The sequence below is a fragment of the Hippoglossus hippoglossus genome, chromosome 9, assembly GCF_009819705.1.
Source record: "Hippoglossus hippoglossus isolate fHipHip1 chromosome 9, fHipHip1.pri, whole genome shotgun sequence".
In the NCBI taxonomy this organism is placed as follows: Eukaryota; Metazoa; Chordata; class Actinopteri; order Pleuronectiformes; family Pleuronectidae; genus Hippoglossus; species Hippoglossus hippoglossus.
The window spans coordinates 862,073-880,858 of NC_047159.1; the positions used below are offsets into that span (position 1 = coordinate 862,073).

The 18,786-nt window shown below is 44.5% G+C and overlaps 2 protein-coding genes across 5 annotated transcripts; both read left to right on the forward strand.

Moving 5' to 3' along the window:
• Window positions 1-454: 454 nt before the first annotated feature.
• LOC117768386 (serine/threonine-protein phosphatase 2A catalytic subunit beta isoform) lies at window positions 455-13,132 on the forward strand. Its single transcript, XM_034596667.1, has 8 exons — window positions 455-873; window positions 5,704-5,742; window positions 6,640-6,810; window positions 9,042-9,215; window positions 9,421-9,510; window positions 10,985-11,146; window positions 12,136-12,254; window positions 12,419-13,132. Exons 1-8 carry the CDS (start codon window positions 772-774, stop codon window positions 12,489-12,491), a joined length of 930 nt encoding a protein of 309 aa, XP_034452558.1. The 5' UTR covers window positions 455-771; the 3' UTR covers window positions 12,492-13,132.
• A 1,062-nt stretch (window positions 13,133-14,194) lies between these two features.
• On the forward strand, window positions 14,195-17,957 carry zgc:101664 (uncharacterized protein LOC450064 homolog). 4 transcript variants are annotated; one of them, XM_034596672.1, is made up of 4 exons: window positions 14,424-14,674; window positions 15,521-16,025; window positions 16,056-16,454; window positions 17,367-17,957. In XM_034596672.1, exons 2-4 carry the CDS (start codon window positions 15,807-15,809, stop codon window positions 17,568-17,570), a joined length of 822 nt encoding a protein of 273 aa, XP_034452563.1. In that variant the 5' UTR covers window positions 14,424-14,674; window positions 15,521-15,806; the 3' UTR covers window positions 17,571-17,957. The 4 variants fall into 4 exon arrangements, with proteins under 4 accessions (XP_034452562.1, XP_034452561.1, XP_034452560.1 ...); XM_034596671.1 differs by lacking the exon at window positions 14,424-14,674 and adding an exon at window positions 14,195-14,384 and having other exon boundaries at window positions 15,689-16,454; XM_034596670.1 differs by having other exon boundaries at window positions 14,422-14,714; window positions 15,605-16,454.
• The last annotated feature ends 829 nt before the right edge of the window (window positions 17,958-18,786 follow it).

The window sequence follows — 18,786 nt, forward strand, 5'->3', positions numbered from 1 at the left end:
CATGTGTCCTCTACAGTTCATCATGTGTCCTCTAGGATGTATTGTGAGTCCTCTCAGGTTCATCATGTGTCCTCTCAGGTTTATCATGTGTCCTCTACAGTTCATCATGTGTCCTCTAGGGTTTAACATTTGTCCTCTACAGTTCATCATGTGTCCTCTAGGGTTCATCATGTGTCCTCTACAGTTCATCATGTGTCCTCTACAGTTCATCATGTGTCCTCTAGGGTTCATCATGTGTCCTCTACAGTTCATCATGTGTCCTCTACAGTTCATCATGTGTCCTCTACAGTTCATCATGTGTCCTCTAGGGCTCATCATGTGTCCTCTACAGTTCATCATGTGTCCTCTACAGTCTCCTGTGGTCGTCCCCGCTCCTTTACACCGCCTTGCAGTCCCCTGTCTGTCCACATGTTGTCGCTGGTGCGCTGGCTGAGCGCTGCTGAAATGCCCGGATGTTGTGGTAGCTAGCTCCTTCAGTGAATCGGCTAACCGCTGCGACGCTGCTGTTCGTGCCGCATCGGGGACTTTCGACCTTTTCTCCTCCCCCGGTTCACACAGGCTGCTTTTTAACGTCGGTAATTCGACATCGCTCATTTATCATGACAGAAGCTGACTGAAGGGCTCGTGAAGTTTAGGTCTTGTTGATTTTCCAGCCGGTTTGGCGGGACTAGATCGGGTTAACAATACGACGAGCTAAAGGCTAAAGCAGCTAGCGCCACAGGCCAGTCTGTTTTTTTCCAGGTAGCTAACACAGCTAGCTTAGCAGCTGTCATGGAAGACAAATCCTTCACTAAAGAACTAGACCAATGGATCGAACAGCTAAACGAGTGTAAGCAGCTCTCGGAAAACCAAGTCCGGACGCTCTGCGAGAAGGTAAGTGGCTCACACCGGGTTCGGTCCGTGTCGGGCGGCCTCGCTCTCAGTGTGGCCTGGATTGCGAAAGCGGCTCCGACTAATTCCTGGAATGAGGTTACGGCAAGGCGGCTATTTTCGCCCTGTTTTCGATCGGTCATCCTGCGGCTCTGTGTTCCACAGCCCCGCGGTCAGAGCCAGATCCACTTGCATGTTCACACCCGAGAATTCGGCTTAATGCTCTGACCGAGCCCCCGGTACGGTACTGGTGGAGACGGTTTATCCGGCGACCGTCGTCTCTGAGAGGCCGAAAATTCGCATCCTTTACATCATTACCAGCAAGTAGTCGGAGCCCTTTTTACTGCTCGTTGATTAACAAGGAACAGCGCAGGACTGGGCTCGTGTTTGAATCTGCGTGTTTATTCATATTTGTGTGTTCTATGTAAAAACACAGAAATAAGTGCATGTGATGATTCGCACCGCGCCTCGTCGCTTTCACGGTGAATGGATGAGTTGAGTCTCAGGTTTCAGGCGTCACCTCGGGTTGGTTGCACCAGAAAGTCGGTCTGAAACCGACACATCCCGGTACCGACTGGGACAGACAACACTGATCCTGCACCGACACATCACGGTACCGACTGGGACAGACAACACTGATCCTGCACCGACACATCACGGTACCGACTGGGACAGACAACACTGAACCTGCACCGACACATCCCGGTACCGACTGGGACAGACAACACTGATCCTGCACCGACACATCACGGTACCGACTGGGACAGACAACACTGAACCTGCACCGACACATCACGGTACCGACTGGGACAGACAACACTGAACCTGCACCGACACATCACGGTACCGACTGGGACAGACAACACTGATCCTGCACCGACACATCCCGGTACCGATTGGGACAGACAACACTGAACCTGCACCGACACATCACGGTACTGACTGGGACAGACAACACTGATCCTGCACCGACACATCACGGTACCGACTGGGACAGACAACACTGAACCTGCACCGACACATCACGGTACTGACTGGGACAGACAACACTGAACCTGCACCGACACATCACGGTACCGACTGGGACAGACAACACTGAACCTGCACCGACACATCACGGTACCGACTGGGACAGACAACACTGAACCTGCACCGACACATCCCGGTACCGACTGGGACAGACAACACTGAACCTGCACCGACACATCCCGGTACTGACTGGGACAGACAACACTGAACCTGCACCGACACATCACGGTACCGACTGGGACAGACAACACTGAACCTGCACCGACACATCACGGTACCGACTGGGAAAGACAACACTGATCCTGCACCGACACATCACGGTACTGACTGGGACAGACAACACTGATCCTGCACCGACACATCACGGTACCGACTGGGACAGACAACACTGATCCTGCACCGACACATCACGGTACCGACTGGGACAGACAACACTGAACCTGCACCGACACATCCCGGTACTGACTGGGACAGACAACACTGAACCTGCACCGACACATCACGGTACTGACTGGGACAGACAACACTGAACCTGCACCGACACATCACGGTACTGACTGGGACAGACAACACTGAACCTGCACCGACACATCCCGGTACTGACTGGGACAGACAACACTGAACCTGCACCGACACATCCCGGTACTGACTGGGACAGACAACACTGAACCTGCACCGACACATCACGGTACTGACTGGGACAGACAACACTGAACCTGCACCGACACACATCACGGTACTGACTGGGACAGACAACACTGAACCTGCACCGACACATCACGGTACTGACTGGGACAGACAACACTGAACCTGCACCGACACATCACGGTACCGACTGGGACAGACAACACTGAACCTGCACCGACACATCACGGTACTGACTGGGACAGACAACACTGAACCTGCACCGACACATCACGGTACCGACTGGGACAGACAACACTGAACCTGCACCGACACATCACGGTACCGACTGGGACAGACAACACTGAACCTGCACCGACACACATCACGGTACTGACTGGGACAGACAACACTGAACCTGCACCGACACATCACGGTACCGACTGGGACAGACAACACTGAACCTGCACCGACACACATCACGGTACTGACTGGGACAGACAACACTGAACCTGCACCGACACATCACGGTACTGACTGGGACAGACAACACTGAACCTGCACCGACACATCACGGTACCGACTGGGACAGACAACACTGATCCTGCACCGACACATCCCGGTACTGACTGGGACAGACAACACTGAACCTGCACCGACACATCACGGTACTGACTGGGACAGACAACACTGAACCTGCACCGACACATCACGGTACTGACTGGGACAGACAACACTGAACCTGCACCGACACATCCCGGTACTGACTGGGACAGACAACACTGATCCTGCACCGACACATCACGGTACCGACTGGGACAGACAACACTGAACCTGCACCGACACATCACGGTACCGACTGGGACAGACAACACTGAACCTGCACCGACACATCCCGGTACTGACTGGGACAGACAACACTGAACCTGCACCGACACATCCCGGTACCGACTGGGACAGACAACACTGATCCTGCACCGACACATCACGGTACCGACTGGGACAGACAACACTGAACCTGCACCGACACATCACGGTACCGACTGGGACAGACAACACTGAACCTGCACCGACACATCACGGTACCGACTGGGACAGACAACACTGAACCTGCACCGACACATCACGGTACCGACTGGGACAGACAACACTGATCCTGCACCGACACATCACGGTACCGACTGGGACAGACAACACTGATCCTGCACCGACACATCACGGGTACCGACTGGGACAGACAACACTGAACCTGCACCGACACATCACGGTACCGACTGGGACAGACAACACTGAACCTGCACCGACACATCACGGTACCGACTGGGACAGACAACACTGAACCTGCACCGACACATCACGGTACCGACTGGGACAGACAACACTGAACCTGCACCGACACATCACGGTACCGACTGGGACAGACAACACTGATCCTGCACCGACACATCACGGTACCGACTGGGACAGACAACACTGAACCTGCACCGACACATCACGGTACCGACTGGGACAGACAACACTGAACCTGCACCGACACATCACGGTACCGACTGGGACAGACAACACTGATCCTGCACCGACACATCACGGTACCGACTGGGACAGACAACACTGAACCTGCACCGACACATCACGGTACCGACTGGGACAGACAACACTGAACCTTCATGGACAAAAGTCAAATGATCTGAAATCCTGTCCAATCAGATAAGTCAGGATGCAGCACATGGTTCCAAGTCATCTGAGATTTACGTAGTCGGAAATGGCTGGACATGTATGTAAGTGTGTTTGTGTATGTATGTATGTATGTAGCATGCACTGTGTAAACTCAGGGAGGACGTATAACGCATATTAGTGTTACACCTCATACATATATATGTTTTCCTGTTTATCAAGTGTTTATCATTCTCTGCTCATCAAGTTTAAAACACCAAGTCTTTACACTTAACAAGAATAACATTGAAATGTAAAGTGTTAATTGTTGATAATCATTTTAATATAATTTCTGTCCGTAATAAAACTGGACTTATTCAGAATGAACTGTATTTGTTGGACAATGATAACAAGTCATTTGAAGATGTCACATTTAGCTCTGAGATATTTCTACAAATCTTTTGTTTCATTGACTCAATAAGCGATTCATTGAAAAAGATCATTCATGATTATTCTTGCAGCTCTACCTGCAACTGAGTTATTTTCTCTGAAGAAATAACAATAAGTTGATATAATACTTGTCCTGAGTCATAAGTTCATGACTTGAACGTTCAGTATGAAGAAATAATGTCATCGTCTTTTCGTTTAGAGAAATCCGTGATTTTGTTTGTGTCCAGCACCTCCAGCTCTGATATCAGTCAGATGTGTGCTGGTGTCGAAGGCAGCAACGTCATTGTCTTCATCAGTAATTCATCTGCAAATTTATAAGTTTGGTCGATTAAGTGTCTGAAATGTTGAGATATTGACTTTGCAGAGTCAAAGGTGCCGTCCTCAAATGTCTCGTTTGGTTTAACTGAAAATGTCCCGAGTCCAGATTGTGATGCAGAGGCTGAACTGTGTCGTTTCTGTCCAATAATAGATTAATCGTCTTGTTGGTTTCTCCACGAGGGGATCAACAGAAAAATGAGCAAGTCTTCCATAAATCATTTTCTCCTTGTTTTAGACAAAAATAATTTGAAGATGTCACATTTTAAAATGAAATTTCAAGGGTTGATTTAAAAAAAAAAAAAAAAAACTATCTCCAGTGAATAATCATGATAAAACATGTTGGAAGCAGATGTGGAATTTGCAGTCACCTATTGAAGCCTTTTAATTGATGAAATTAATGCGACTCGTGTTTTGAACGAGCGTTGAATGATTTTCCCAGAGGCCGAAACTTAAAAAAGTTGTATTTCTTATTTAGTAAATTACAATAAATATAATCAAGTTTGAGATTCTTCCACTGATGCAGCTGTTGCAGGTTTTCTTTTTAATCATCTCTGGCTGTAACTAACCTCAGATGATTTTTCTGATTAACTGGAATGTGACGGAAGTGACACATTCACTCATCCCCTAACCCTTTATATTTATGATTTTTGCTTGGCTTGTGTTTGAAGAGTTTTATTGGACCTCACGACTGCTCACTTTAGTTTTACATAAAAAGATCAGTCATCTAATAATGAATGTGTGTCTCTGTGTTCTCTGCAGGCCAAGGAGATCCTGACCAAGGAGTCCAACGTGCAGGAGGTGAGATTCACACGCGTCTGGTTCTTGACTTTACCACAGAAAAATGGAACCTGATTAAAATATAGTTTTATAGGAATAATTTGAAACAACAAAAGATGCACAAACACCAGCAGAGAAACAACAGGACGACTCTGTTCAGCCGAACCTACAGCAGAAAAGAAACTAGATCATTTATCTCTCCTGGTGAAAGTTTCTGTATTTCTGAAAACATATCACCTACTTCTGAATCTCACTGTTTGCTCCTGTTGAGTGTTTAGAGCCTCCGCTGTCTGAACAATATCACAACCTGCGTGAGCCTCAAGTACACACACACACACACACACACACTCTCTCTCTCTCTCTCTCTCTCTCTCTCTCTCTCACACTCACACTCTCTCTCACACTCACACTCTCTCTCTCTCTCTCACACACACACACACACACACACACACACTCTCTCTCTCTCTCCCTCTCTCTCTGTCTCTCTCTCTCCCTCTCTCTCTCTCTCGCTCTCTCTCTCTCTCTCTCTCTCTCTCACACACTTTGAAACACCACCTAACTGAAATATCCATGTCCATTTACCATGGAATTTCCACGAAAAAACAAAACGATAAATCCCATTCACTTCAACACACTCCTTTTCTATAAAATATTTGAACATACAAAGTAAACAGTGGCTATGTAGCCTTTAAGTAGTTTAAAAAAGAAAAGACTTAACATTGTAAAACAGATCAGTCAGAAATATTGATCTGTCCTTGGAGCAGGGAAGCTTCAGTCCGAAGTAGCTTTGGAGAAACAGAGTACGGGACCTTTGAGTTCAGAAGATTTACCTTCAACAGCAGCTTGATCTCAGTAGGACTGTGAATAGGGTCAGTGTTAAGTTTACTCAGTAATGATGCCGTCCCCCCCCCCCCTCAGGTGCGATGCCCGGTGACGGTGTGTGGCGATGTCCACGGTCAGTTCCACGACCTGATGGAGCTGTTTAAGATCGGAGGCAAGTCTCCCGACACCAACTACCTGTTCATGGGAGACTACGTCGATAGAGGCTACTACTCCGTGGAGACGGTCACGCTGCTCGTCACGTTAAAGGTAAGCGACATCACCGCCTGTCTGAAGCTAGTAGACGATGCTTTCAGGGCGTCTGTATTTTACGGTCTTATTCTTCTTTCCTTCTCTAGAGAGTGATGTTAGTGTTACTTCCTGTTTTTATCAGTGATCGTGTCGCTCTCTAAAGTAGAAACTGGATGTGCTGCACGGATCTCAACCAACAGACCGACCGCAAACACTCGAGTGATCGATCGAAATACCCCAAAATAACACTTATTATTATACAAATCAATCAATATTAATAATTCTAATCATAAATGTACACACCTACAGATTATAGCATGGCTCTATTAAGTTAACTATCCATTGATTGAGATATAAACACTGATACATGTGATATAAATGTTTCAAAATTATTAACTTTAAATATAATTGTTGCTCTTTTTATCACAACTAATTTTCTTTCATATTATTAATAAGTCCGAACCGTTGAAACCTGCAAAACCCTGATTTTAATGTCAACAGTTTTATCGACTTGAGGATAAATGAAACTTTTCATCAATTTTTCGTCACACAACCTTCATCCAATCAGCTGCAGCCTCTCGACTGAAACATCAAACCCCTCCTTTTTTTAATTCTTTTGAACAATGTGTAATTTTTTTCTGGACATTGCAAAATGTAGCACGGGCAGAAAGCTCCTGAAGCGTAAATCACCAGGAAAAACACCAGAAAGGGAAACTCTGCTACTGAAAGAAGTCAATCGCCCTTTTTTTTGCAGGTTCACCCACATTCCCCAAAACTGCATATACCCATTTATTTAGGTGAAAAAGAGTGTGAACAGAGATTATTACTGATAAAGAGCTGAACCCTTCATGTGTACGTGGGTTCTTTTCAGTTTTAAATATAAAGGAATCAGTCGGGATGAAGCCTGAAGCTCCTGTCGTCACAGAACAGCACGAAACCACTGCTGGTCTTTTTTCAGAATTTAAAATATTGCAGCAACACGTTCAGATGTTGACTCTCAGTCGGTTCCTGCTCTCGGTGGACATTTTGTTTTATCAAGACAGATCTGATCAGCAGGACGCTGAACCTGCATCAGTGTATCTAAAAATAATCCGAATTGAATTTGCTCCGACAGAAGAGAACAAACAGGCCGGATCTTCGTCAGCTTCAGAATTCAGCTCCTGAAAAGTTCATGTTATGAGCAGACGCCACGCTCCCTGGTCTGAAAGCGTCTGTCGTCAGTGTCTGTGCTGATGTTTTATTGCTTCATAAACGTCTTGTTAAAACCCAGCGCAGCAATCTGTCAGCTGACAGTACAGATGAGCAGGAAGCTAATAATTCTCCCATACACAGATACGTTATGTATTTTATCTTTATTATGATCCTGCCAGATCAATAAAGTTGTTCCATACATTTTGTCCCATAAAACGTCCGCCTGGACGTTCAATCTGAAAAGAAAGTAAAGTCGTCGTGTTACAGCCTCAGTGTTTGACTTGTCACCGCTCTTGTGTTGGACACATTTCCCTTATGAAGCACCCACGTCTGCACGTTTGTATGGAAGGTGCTTTATAAATACAGTTGAGTTGAGTTTAGGGTCCAGCGTTGATGAAACAGGGAGTAGAGGTGGCTGTGGATGAGGAGCAGAGCGGTCGTCCTCCCTCCAGAAGGTCGGCGGTTCGATCCCAGTCTTTCCCATCTGCATGCCGAAGTGTCCTTGGGCAAGATACTGAACCCCGAATTGCCCCTAATAGTTATCGGAAGTCTCTTCTTCAGCTAAATGATATGCATGGTAAACATGAGGAGTTTCACTTAGTGCTTTGTTTGGTTGCTGAAATAAGAAACTGGAGGATTCAACCAATCACAAATGTTCAGAAATAAACTCCTGGAAGTTGAAGTAGATCCGTGTCCCTGTGGAAACGTAGAGTTCCTCCAAAGGTTCCTAGCTCCTGCAGTAGAAACACAGCTTCACTGCATCTGAAGAAAATCTCACATTTATTATCGCACGAGGAAATTAGTTTTACAGTGAGGTAGCAGCAGTGTTTTTAAAAGTGTACATATATATTTTATATATACTAATGTATAAAATACTACAGTTTGATTAACAATAAATAAACTCAATAAAAATACAGCATCAGCACCAGATCAATGGTAATAATATTAAACATAATTAATGGCTTTGGACTTTTTTAATCGTCTGATTCTGGTCAAAATGTCAATAATTTGTCGTTCCAGATTTTAATTTGTTTCTTTTATTCTGTCTTGTCATCAAGGTTCGTTTCCAGGAGCGAATCACCATCCTGCGAGGGAACCACGAGTCGCGGCAGATCACGCAGGTCTACGGCTTCTATGATGAGTGTCTGAGGAAGTACGGCAACGCAAACGTCTGGAAGTACTTCACAGACCTGTTCGACTACCTGCCGCTCACTGCGCTGGTTGACGGACAGGTATTGAATGACAGCATCTTGTTTTTGTAGTGTGATGTATTCCCTCTCGGACAGGAAGTTGTCACGGTGTGAGGTCCCGGCTGAATGTGACGTCCTGAATCTGAGTAACATGCATCTTGATGAAATCTCGTCTGAGAAGCAGACGACTGGAAGATAAAAGAAAACGTCAGCAGATGAATGTTGATTTCTTGTGATTTTGTTTCAGATCTTCTGTCTCCACGGAGGTTTGTCTCCGTCCATAGACACTCTGGATCACATACGAGCTCTGGACCGCCTGCAAGAAGTCCCACATGAGGTACACGCTCTCTGAGCCACTGGGTCCTGCTGGAAACAGGAAACAGAGTTTTGTTATAGTGCGTTTGTTGGGGACTGTTTTCAGCATCTGACTAATCCACATGTTGGTGCACACGCACGTTAAAGACCTTCAGCGTTGATCATCACCGGGTTTATGTTTTATTCTTCTGCATTGTATCCTAGTTAACAAATATTATATCAAGTGTATATTTTTCAACGGTCTGCGATGCATCACTACGTCACCAGGACGTGGAGCTACACTCGGACACTAGTCCGTTGCTGGTTCACGTCCAACCAGACGTGCCCAAATAGAAGCAGAATGTTTATTTTTGAACGTATATAACCAAATACATTTTTTAAAAGATGTAAAAAGACTAGAGATGCTCTGATACCATTTTCTCTTCCTGATAGAGAATCGATCTGATAGCAATGCATTTAAAAAACGTTTGTTAACGGCTGCAGTTCGTCCTTCGTCTTGAACTCCTCGTGTTCTTTCATGTGATGGTTCCTCAAATGCTTTGAGATCGTTAGTGTTGTAATTGACAAAACTAGTTTCTCCTCTCAAAACTGAGGGATTCATACGGTGCATGACACAGTTTTACTTGTACTCCAGCATGAAATACATCCATATTAATGACATGTTAGCTAGCTCTGGCTAACGCTACTCTGCAGGAAATCACTTCCTCTTCTTTGCTGCTCTAAAAACAACACTTCTCAGTGGCAGTACAGTAGGGCTGGGCAATACGGCCTAAAATAAATATCGCGATACACAATATATATCTCGATATTTTTGAAATCTCCTCTAAATCACTGTAGAAATGTTAAATTCATAAAAGTCCACAGGAAGTGGCGGATGTTAGCATTTCCAACAGTCCCTGAATGCACCTCCTAGAAAACGGACATCGGACCCATCGCATGAACACGTCCCACAACACACACACACACACACACACACACACACACACACACACAACCACACACACAAGCCGCTCACGTTCATCATTTGTAAACTGATTAGTTCAGTTTTCACAAAGAATATGAACAATCTGTCAATAACCGTCTGAACACGTCAACTCGCTGGGACTCGTCTCTCTCCACAGTCTCTGAGCCCCTCCCCTCCTGATACTAAAATACATGAAGGGGAGTTTCCTGGACAGGGCGGGGGGGTGAGCAGAAGAGAGGGAGTGAGAGTTTCATGCTGACGGCTGAGAACATTCACGTGAAATTTTATACTCTATAGTCATTTTCTACATGGCACGTGGTACAAGCTGCGGCACATGGAGTTTATCTGATACATCGCCTACAGTACAACAACTTCTGGTTTGGAGTAATTAAGACTTTAAGTAAGAAAATTCAGTGTAATCTGACTTTAAAGACGTGCTGCCGTCTGACCAGGCACTTCCAGGGGTATCTGAGGAGTTTGTGATGGTGGTATAAGAACTTCTCGCTGTGAAACTGGAGTGTTTCTCTCTCAGGGCCCGATGTGTGACCTGCTGTGGTCGGACCCTGACGATCGCGGTGGGTGGGGCATCTCCCCCCGAGGTGCCGGTTACACCTTTGGACAGGACATCTCTGAAACCTTCAACCACGCCAACGGCCTCACCCTGGTGTCCCGTGCCCATCAGCTGGTCATGGAGGTAACACACACACACACACACACACACACACACACACACACACACACACACACACACACAAACTGCTCAGAGACAGTCTGACCAAACTCAATAAAACAAACCAAATGGTTGTTTAGTCGAATTGAGAAGACGCAAACAAATTTTTAAATGAACTTTTCTTCAACTGTGACTTTGTGCTTCATGAATTAAATATCACTGATGGAGACCCAACACACACAGGACATAGTTGTTTGTATTTTCACAGCCAGTTTTGAATTAATTTATTTCTTCTAAAATGAACTGAAGATGGAATTTACCCTCAGGTGCTTTGAGATTTTTTCAAACAACTGTCAAACTCATGTTTTCTTTTTTTTAAACATTTTTGATAAATATCCAGTTGTGACTAAGCTACAGTCGGAGACTTTGTCGTCCGTGTGAGACTTAATGTAAAAATGACAAATGACCTGAAATGTTGTTCTCTGGAGAAACACACACACTCGTATCTGAAGCGTGACTCTGAGTGTATTTTAGTCAAGTTGGCACAGACGCTCAGGCACAAGTGGACTGAAGGATCCACAGAAATCAGTGTCTCCATGGTAACATGATGGAGGTACCAGGGTGCAGTTCTGCTCCGTCGCTATTTCTGGAGCAGCTTCGCTCCAGGTCATGCTTCTTTCAGATGAGATTCAGCTGCAGCAGCGAGAGCCTGATAGAATCTTTACATTTACACCTGAAGGGAAACTCTCGTCACACAGCGTCAGACCCTCTGAAAACAGCCGGGGGTTATGGATGGATGATGATGGATGATTGAAGGATTGAAGGATTGAGACTCAGCTGATATCTCAAGTCTGTCTTAAGGAGATTTCTTCACATTTTCACCAGTTCTCACTTGGACTCAAAGATGAGCTGATTAGATTTCAGAGGTCAAAGGTCACAGTGACCTCTGTACATGTTGGTGGAGGCAAACCACCACAGGACGTTAATTCAAGTTGTTTGTTTGTGCCGTTCAGGGCTACAACTGGGGTCACGATAAGAACGTGGTGACCATCTTCAGTGCTCCAAACTACTGCTACCGCTGTGGAAACCAGGCGGCCATCATGGAACTGGATGACACTCTGAAATACTCTTTGTAAGTAGATGATTCCAGCCGGAGCTGCTTCGATTCAAACACACACACGTGTTCATGGAGTTGAGAGGCAGTTCCATTAAACATGAGAACAATCGTAATCCCAAACTTTAATCACGTCTTTTTTTGTGACCTCGTCAATAACTGAACACTTTCTGCCTCCTCAGCCTTCAGTTTGACCCCGCCCCCCGTCGTGGCGAGCCCCACGTGACCAGACGCACTCCTGACTACTTCCTGTGAATGTCCAAAGCCGTCCCTGTCAATCATCCACGAAGCTCCACCCCCTCCCCCCCACCCCCTCATTTTGGATGGAAAGAAGATATTAATGATGATACTGTACCAGGGAGAGTAGAAACAAACGATTGGCTGACGAATCCAGATTTTAACAGAGAGAAACGTAATGAGCGGCGCCCTCTACAGTCGTGTCTTCAGTATGCTGTCATTAAAAACAACACGTTCAACGATGATGATCTACTTTCTTCTTTTGTTTCTTACATGTTTGAAAACGAGATAATAAAACTACCAACGTGGACCAAATGTGCCATATTCTGATCCTTCTACCACAACGCGCAGGCTTCTTTTCTTTTCCGTTTGTTCTTCTGTTTGTTTCTGTTGTTTTTTTTTAGACCAGCACTAAAACCCGACCGCCCTGACGTCACCTCCACTCATCACATCACATGGCATAAACAGTTTGTGCTTTTTTCTGTTGCGAGATCATTTTAAAAAAGGTGGAGGGAAAAAAAGAAAAGTTTGCTTCAAGTAGTACAGCTGTGAGTTTTAGCTGTCCAGGCTGCAGCCGGTCGTCATCTCAGCAAGTATATTACTGTAATTTGAATAAAGACAACAGACGTATGAAATAAAATGTCCTATTGACAAACTACTGAGCTGCGTCAGTGTCGTTTCTTCAGGTTTTGAGCTGTTCCCAGAAACGAACTGGGAAATGTTTGTCTACCTCTCTGAAGAAGAAGCAGGAGATGGACCGGACCAGACTCGCAACAGGAAAAGTTCCAGAACATTTCAGGAACGTTACATTTTGTACTTTGCATCATGTACATATATTATAAACATTTTACGTGTGTAATGATGATGGTTCGCTGAGTTTGAGTCTTTGTTTCTGCTCTGATGTTTTATTATCAGTCACTAAAATGAAAACCTGACGCTGGAATCGTTTTTTACTTTTCAGCAACTGGTTTCATCCTGGAACAAAACTTCAAACTGGAAACGAGTCCTATGTTAAATGAGATGTGAGAACAGAACTGTCTGGAACTTATTCACTGATACTTCATCTCACCTGGTGCCTGTTGCTAAAAGTTAAGCCTGTCCCACACGTGTCCACAAGGTGGTGCTGTTTGACACTAACCGTCAGAGCCAGTGGCTGTTGAACAAAATGGAGGACATGACCAACAGGGTGGAATCAGCAAAGGAGTTAATTCAAGTGAAAAACACGAGGAGTCACATTCAAGCTGCAGCTCGATGATTCTTCATCGGGACGATTTTCTCTGTTATAAAGTTAGATTTATTTTAATATTTAGCACCGACAACAAAACGGAGAAGAAACAGGAAACATGTGTTTGACATGTTCATCCTCGTATAAAAAATGTCAACTGGACATTTTTCTGTATTTTGAGAGAAATTACCTTGTTAAGATTTTAAATTTTATTCTTGATAAAACTCAACAATCGCAAGAATGGAAGGATGGACAAACTTCATCAGTTCAGAAAACTTCAGAATAAGATCCGAATAAGCTTAAAAGTAATTCTGCGTTTGACTTATTCTTACAAATCCAAGAAAGAAAGTCCGAATAAATAAATGTGACCAACAGTATTTTACAAACCTGATAAAGAAAAATAATACGTCTGACAACTGAACAATACACAACAATACACATGTATATATATATATGTATATATACATATATATATATGATGGATGTATGGAAACTAGAAGCAGAAATGTGAAGTTTTTGAACAGATCTCACATGTTGCCTGAACTATCGCGAGAGTTTCCGGGAAGTGGTCAACAACAAACCGCTTCCGTGTTAGCCGCCTAGCAGCAGGCTAACTGCAAGCTAACTGTAAGCTAACTGTAAGCTAACTGCAGGCTAACGCCCCGGCGGACCGCGGCTGGTCTCAGGTCGGTGTTTTTGAGGTTTAATATCAGTTTAGTTCCTGAGTTCTGTCTGTGACTGGAAACCACATCTCGTCTGTTTGTTAGCTGTGTTTAGCTTCTCAGCTAACTAGCTCCAGAAGCTACAAACATTAGCTGCCCTGTGAGAGAGGACCCCTGAGAGAATGTTCAGTTTTATTTCACTGACTTGAATTAAACTGGAACAGAGACTGAAACCTTCTGTTGATTTATTATATGGCTTTTATATAACTAGTTATTATATAATCTGTAAACTCTCCACATTGTTTGATTTGACTGTATATAAAGACGATCAGTGACTGTATATAAAGACCATCAGTGACTGTATATAAAGATGATCAGTGACTGTATATAAAGACGATCAGTGACTGTATATAAAGATGATCAGTGACTGTATATAAAGACCATCAGTGACTGTATATAAAGACCATCAGTGACTGTATATAAAGATGATCAGTGACTGTATATAAAGATGATCAGTGACTGTATATAAAGATGATCAGTGACTGTATATAAAGACCATCAGTGACTGTATATAAAGACCATCAGTGACTGTATATAAAGATGATCAGTGACTGTATATAAAGAGGATCACTGACTGTATATAAAGATGATCAGTGACTGTATATAAAGATGATCAGTGACTGTATATAAAGACCATCAGGGACTGTATATAAAGATGATCATTGACTCTATATAAAGACCATCAGTGACTGTATATAAAGATGATCAGTGACTGTATATAAAGATGATCATTGACTGTATATAAAGAGGATCAGTGACTGTATATAAAGATGATCAGTGACTGTATATAAAGATGATCATTGACTGTATATAAAGACCATCAGGGACTGTATATAAAGATGATCAGCGACTGTATATAAAGATGATCATTGACTGTATATAAAGATGATCAGTGACTGTATATAAAGACCATCAGGGACTGTATATAAAGATGATCAGTGACTGTATATAAAGATGATCATTGACTGTATATAAAGACCATCAGGGACTGTATATAAAGATGATCAGCGACTGTATATAAAGATGATCATTGACTGTATATAAAGAGGATCAGTGACTGTATATAAAGAGGATCAGTGACTGTATATAAAGATGATCAGTGACTGTATATAAAGATGATCAGTGACTGTATATAAAGATGATCAGTGACTGTATATAAAGATGATCAGTGACTGTATATAAAGATGATGACATCTATAAATGAAATGTGATGGTTTAAACTATAGATATGTTGTATCTGTAAAATGAATGTGTTTCCTCTTCCACAGTTTGTTAACGGCTGCACGTCAGAGCTGATGCCGTGAGGATGAGGATGAGGATGAAGATGAGGATGAGGATGAGGATGAAGACGGGGACGGGGCTTCAGTCTGTCCTCTGACTGCCTGTATGGAGGATGTGGTTCTTCATTATCAGTCTGGATCAGTGGAGGAGCTCCGCTCTCTGTTCCAGAGGACAGAGAAGCTTCTGGAGTGTTTCCCCTGTCGGCCTCCTCCGCTCTTCAGGCCCTGGTTCCCCTCAGACCACCGCCCGCCCATCAGACCGGCCAAACCAGCTCCTGTCATCACCTGCGCAGGTGACTCACTGGTGTGTGACAGCAGGCCGCACACAACAGGAAACCAACCACAGAAGACTAGGTGTACTGGCTTTGTTTCTAAAAAACGCCACAATCATCCAACTTCAGAGACGACAGGAAGTCCACCTGAAAAGTCACAAAGAGGAAACGGTGTCCTCTGCATTTCAGAAACTCCGAATCATCTCCCCCCATCATCACTCTGCCCCAAACCAGAGAGAGGAGTCACCGGACTGTCGCCCCAAAAACTGCCACTGGAGGACAAACATGGCGTCCCTGTCACAGACGCCGCGGCCAAACGCTCCTGGAGCGTGTTTACACGGCGAGGAGTCTTTCCACAGAGCTGCCACTCGCTGTCCAAACAGTTTGACCACATGGTGTCTGTCCACAGGCTCCACCTCCGTCAGAGAGCCAAGTGGGTGATCAGAGGGAACAACTGTGGGTCGGCCCGGGACGTCGAACAGGTCAGCAGAAAATAGAATGAATGAATAGAATCATTAACAGCAGCTTATCATGAATTATTGATCCTATGATTAAATATTTAGCAGCTTATCGATCAGCTGTAAACACACAGCCCAGCTGAGGCTGTTTTCAGGTGTATGGTCACTAACCAGTTCTGCACAGTAAACATCGACCTGATGATGGCGCCAGATGAACAGTTATTTTTTGTCCGTATAGATTTTTACTCAGAACCCTGTCAGCCTCATGGTGGCGCTAGAATAAACGTCAGATGGATTTGTCCCCTGGTGACCTCTGACCTCTGTAGAAAATGTCATGACGGTCAGATGAGCCGGTGAAGAGGTGAAGTTTAACGTCACACAACATTTCATCAGACGTTAAATCTTAAACATCCACACTTGTGTGTTTTAGTTTTGAAACTAAAGCGTGTCGGTGTGGGAGGAGCCTGGGTCACAACTCGATCCTGGAGACTCACTCAGCTCACGCGTCTTCTCTTGTGTCACTGACATCACAGTCAGTGTTTCGTTCAGGTGTGACGATGACCGGGATTCTTCCGTTGGTTCTTCTACCCTCTCATCACCTTTAGACCAGACTCAGCATCAACTGACAGGGTTTTAGGTTTTTAGTTAATTAACTGATGCTTTTCTCTGTCACATGACAGAAAACTATTCTTGATAAAATAATCTGTAGATGAATAACTAATGAAGTTGATCAGAAGTAACACTCCTGTTTCTGTTTTGTGTAAAGTTTCATTCCACCTACAAAAACTACCTTTTCTTATTTTAACATATTTTTTTAGGTTTAATTTATGTGGCTGAACGTCAGGAACTGAACTTTATCTTTATCTAGTAAATAATAAATCGCTTTTACTTTCCTTCATCTGTTAAATCTGCTTCTTTGCCTCCCCCCCCCTGCAGGTGTGGCGGACTCTGAGCCGGTGCGTCCGGAGTGGCGAGCTGCCAACGTGCAACGCCAACATCCAGAGGGACCTGGCGGAGATCTGGGTGTTCTGCGACGTGCTCTGCTCCGAGCAGGTGGGACGTTTCCTGAAGGACGAGCTGCAGCTGTCAGGGAGGATCGTTCTGTCGGTTCACCAGCGAGGAAACGTCTTCAGCTTGTAGACAAACTAAAGTCGTTTTATTAGACAACAGACTCCGGTTTTTACATGTTTACAGGTTTTTAACAGTGAAAACACTTTCATATAAAAGTCCTGATGTTAACATGGAGCTCGAGGTTCTTCTCCATGTTTGCAGGATGATTATTGATCGATCAGAAACCAGAAATCAGGTGTTTACACACTGTCCTGGTTACTATGGGAATGAACTCAACTACAATATCCACTATTTTTTAACTCTTCACACTCACATGACTTTCAACCAGTAGAGTGCTTCAGACGACAGCCTCACTACTACACTGTGCTTTTAGAACTCATCCCTGTAGCTATGGTTACGCCTGGCGTCCACCTCTCAGGAGTTTCCCTTCTTCTCTGATGAAGACGGAGTGGATGAGTGTGTGAACTCTTAACGTGTCTTTGACTGTGTTTTTATCTTCTGCTTTGAGACGTCTTTTTGAGACGGCCTCTGAATTCTCAGGACAACTTTTACTGACGTTTTATGAGAATTTACTTGATGAATGAACCGAACATGAATTAAACCACAGACACGTGAAATCCAGCTGATTGTGTATTTAAATTCACCTGAGACCCGGTTACTGTGTCGTCACGCTCTGTTGTAAATAAAGCTTTGATATTTGTAATGAAGCGCCTGTGGTGGTGGGGGGGGGGGGGGGGGGGGGGGGGGGTTGTACAGTGGTGCATGTGATGTGCAGTTTGTTCTGGAAAAGCAGCAGCTGGAGTCACATGAGACACACACACACACACACAAAGACACACACACACACTAACACACACAAAGACACGGCCATTTTAAAACAGTGATGCTCGTTTGAGGACAGCATGAATACAGTACACCCCCATCACTCACACACACACACACACACTCACACACTCTGTTGCCATGGTACTGCATTGAAATGTAGGTTAGCGGATGTGACGTCAGTGCCCTGCCCCCCCGGAGGTTTAATCTCTTAAATCCACGTTAACGCTACAAATGATCGACGCAAAAAAAACGAGATGTGTGAAAGTTGAATATTTTCACTTTGACGAGGATGTTTTCGTCTGAAATCCGCGTCACGTGGTCTCTGCTGTTGTGGAATCCACATTCATTTAACAGTGCATTATAGGCCTTTTATTTTGAAAGGTGCCCGGAACTTGCCAATTCCACTGGTTTATGCGGTTATATAAGAAACATTGTAAAAGAAAATATGTAATTAAAGAGG

Coding starts and splice junctions, on each gene's coding strand:
- zgc:101664 (XM_034596671.1), top strand. CDS start 15,807: ATGGAGGATGTGGTTCTTCATTATCAGTCTGGATCAGTGGAGGAGCTC. Junction 16,455..17,366: donor CGGCCCGGGACGTCGAACAG/GTCAGCAGAAAA, acceptor CCCCCCCTGCAG/GTGTGGCGGACTCTGAGCCG.
- LOC117768386 (XM_034596667.1), top strand. CDS start 772: ATGGAAGACAAATCCTTCACTAAAGAACTAGACCAATGGATCGAACAG. Junction 6,811..9,041: donor CGCTGCTCGTCACGTTAAAG/GTAAGCGACATC, acceptor CTTGTCATCAAG/GTTCGTTTCCAGGAGCGAAT. Junction 11,147..12,135: donor CCCATCAGCTGGTCATGGAG/GTAACACACACA, acceptor TGTGCCGTTCAG/GGCTACAACTGGGGTCACGA.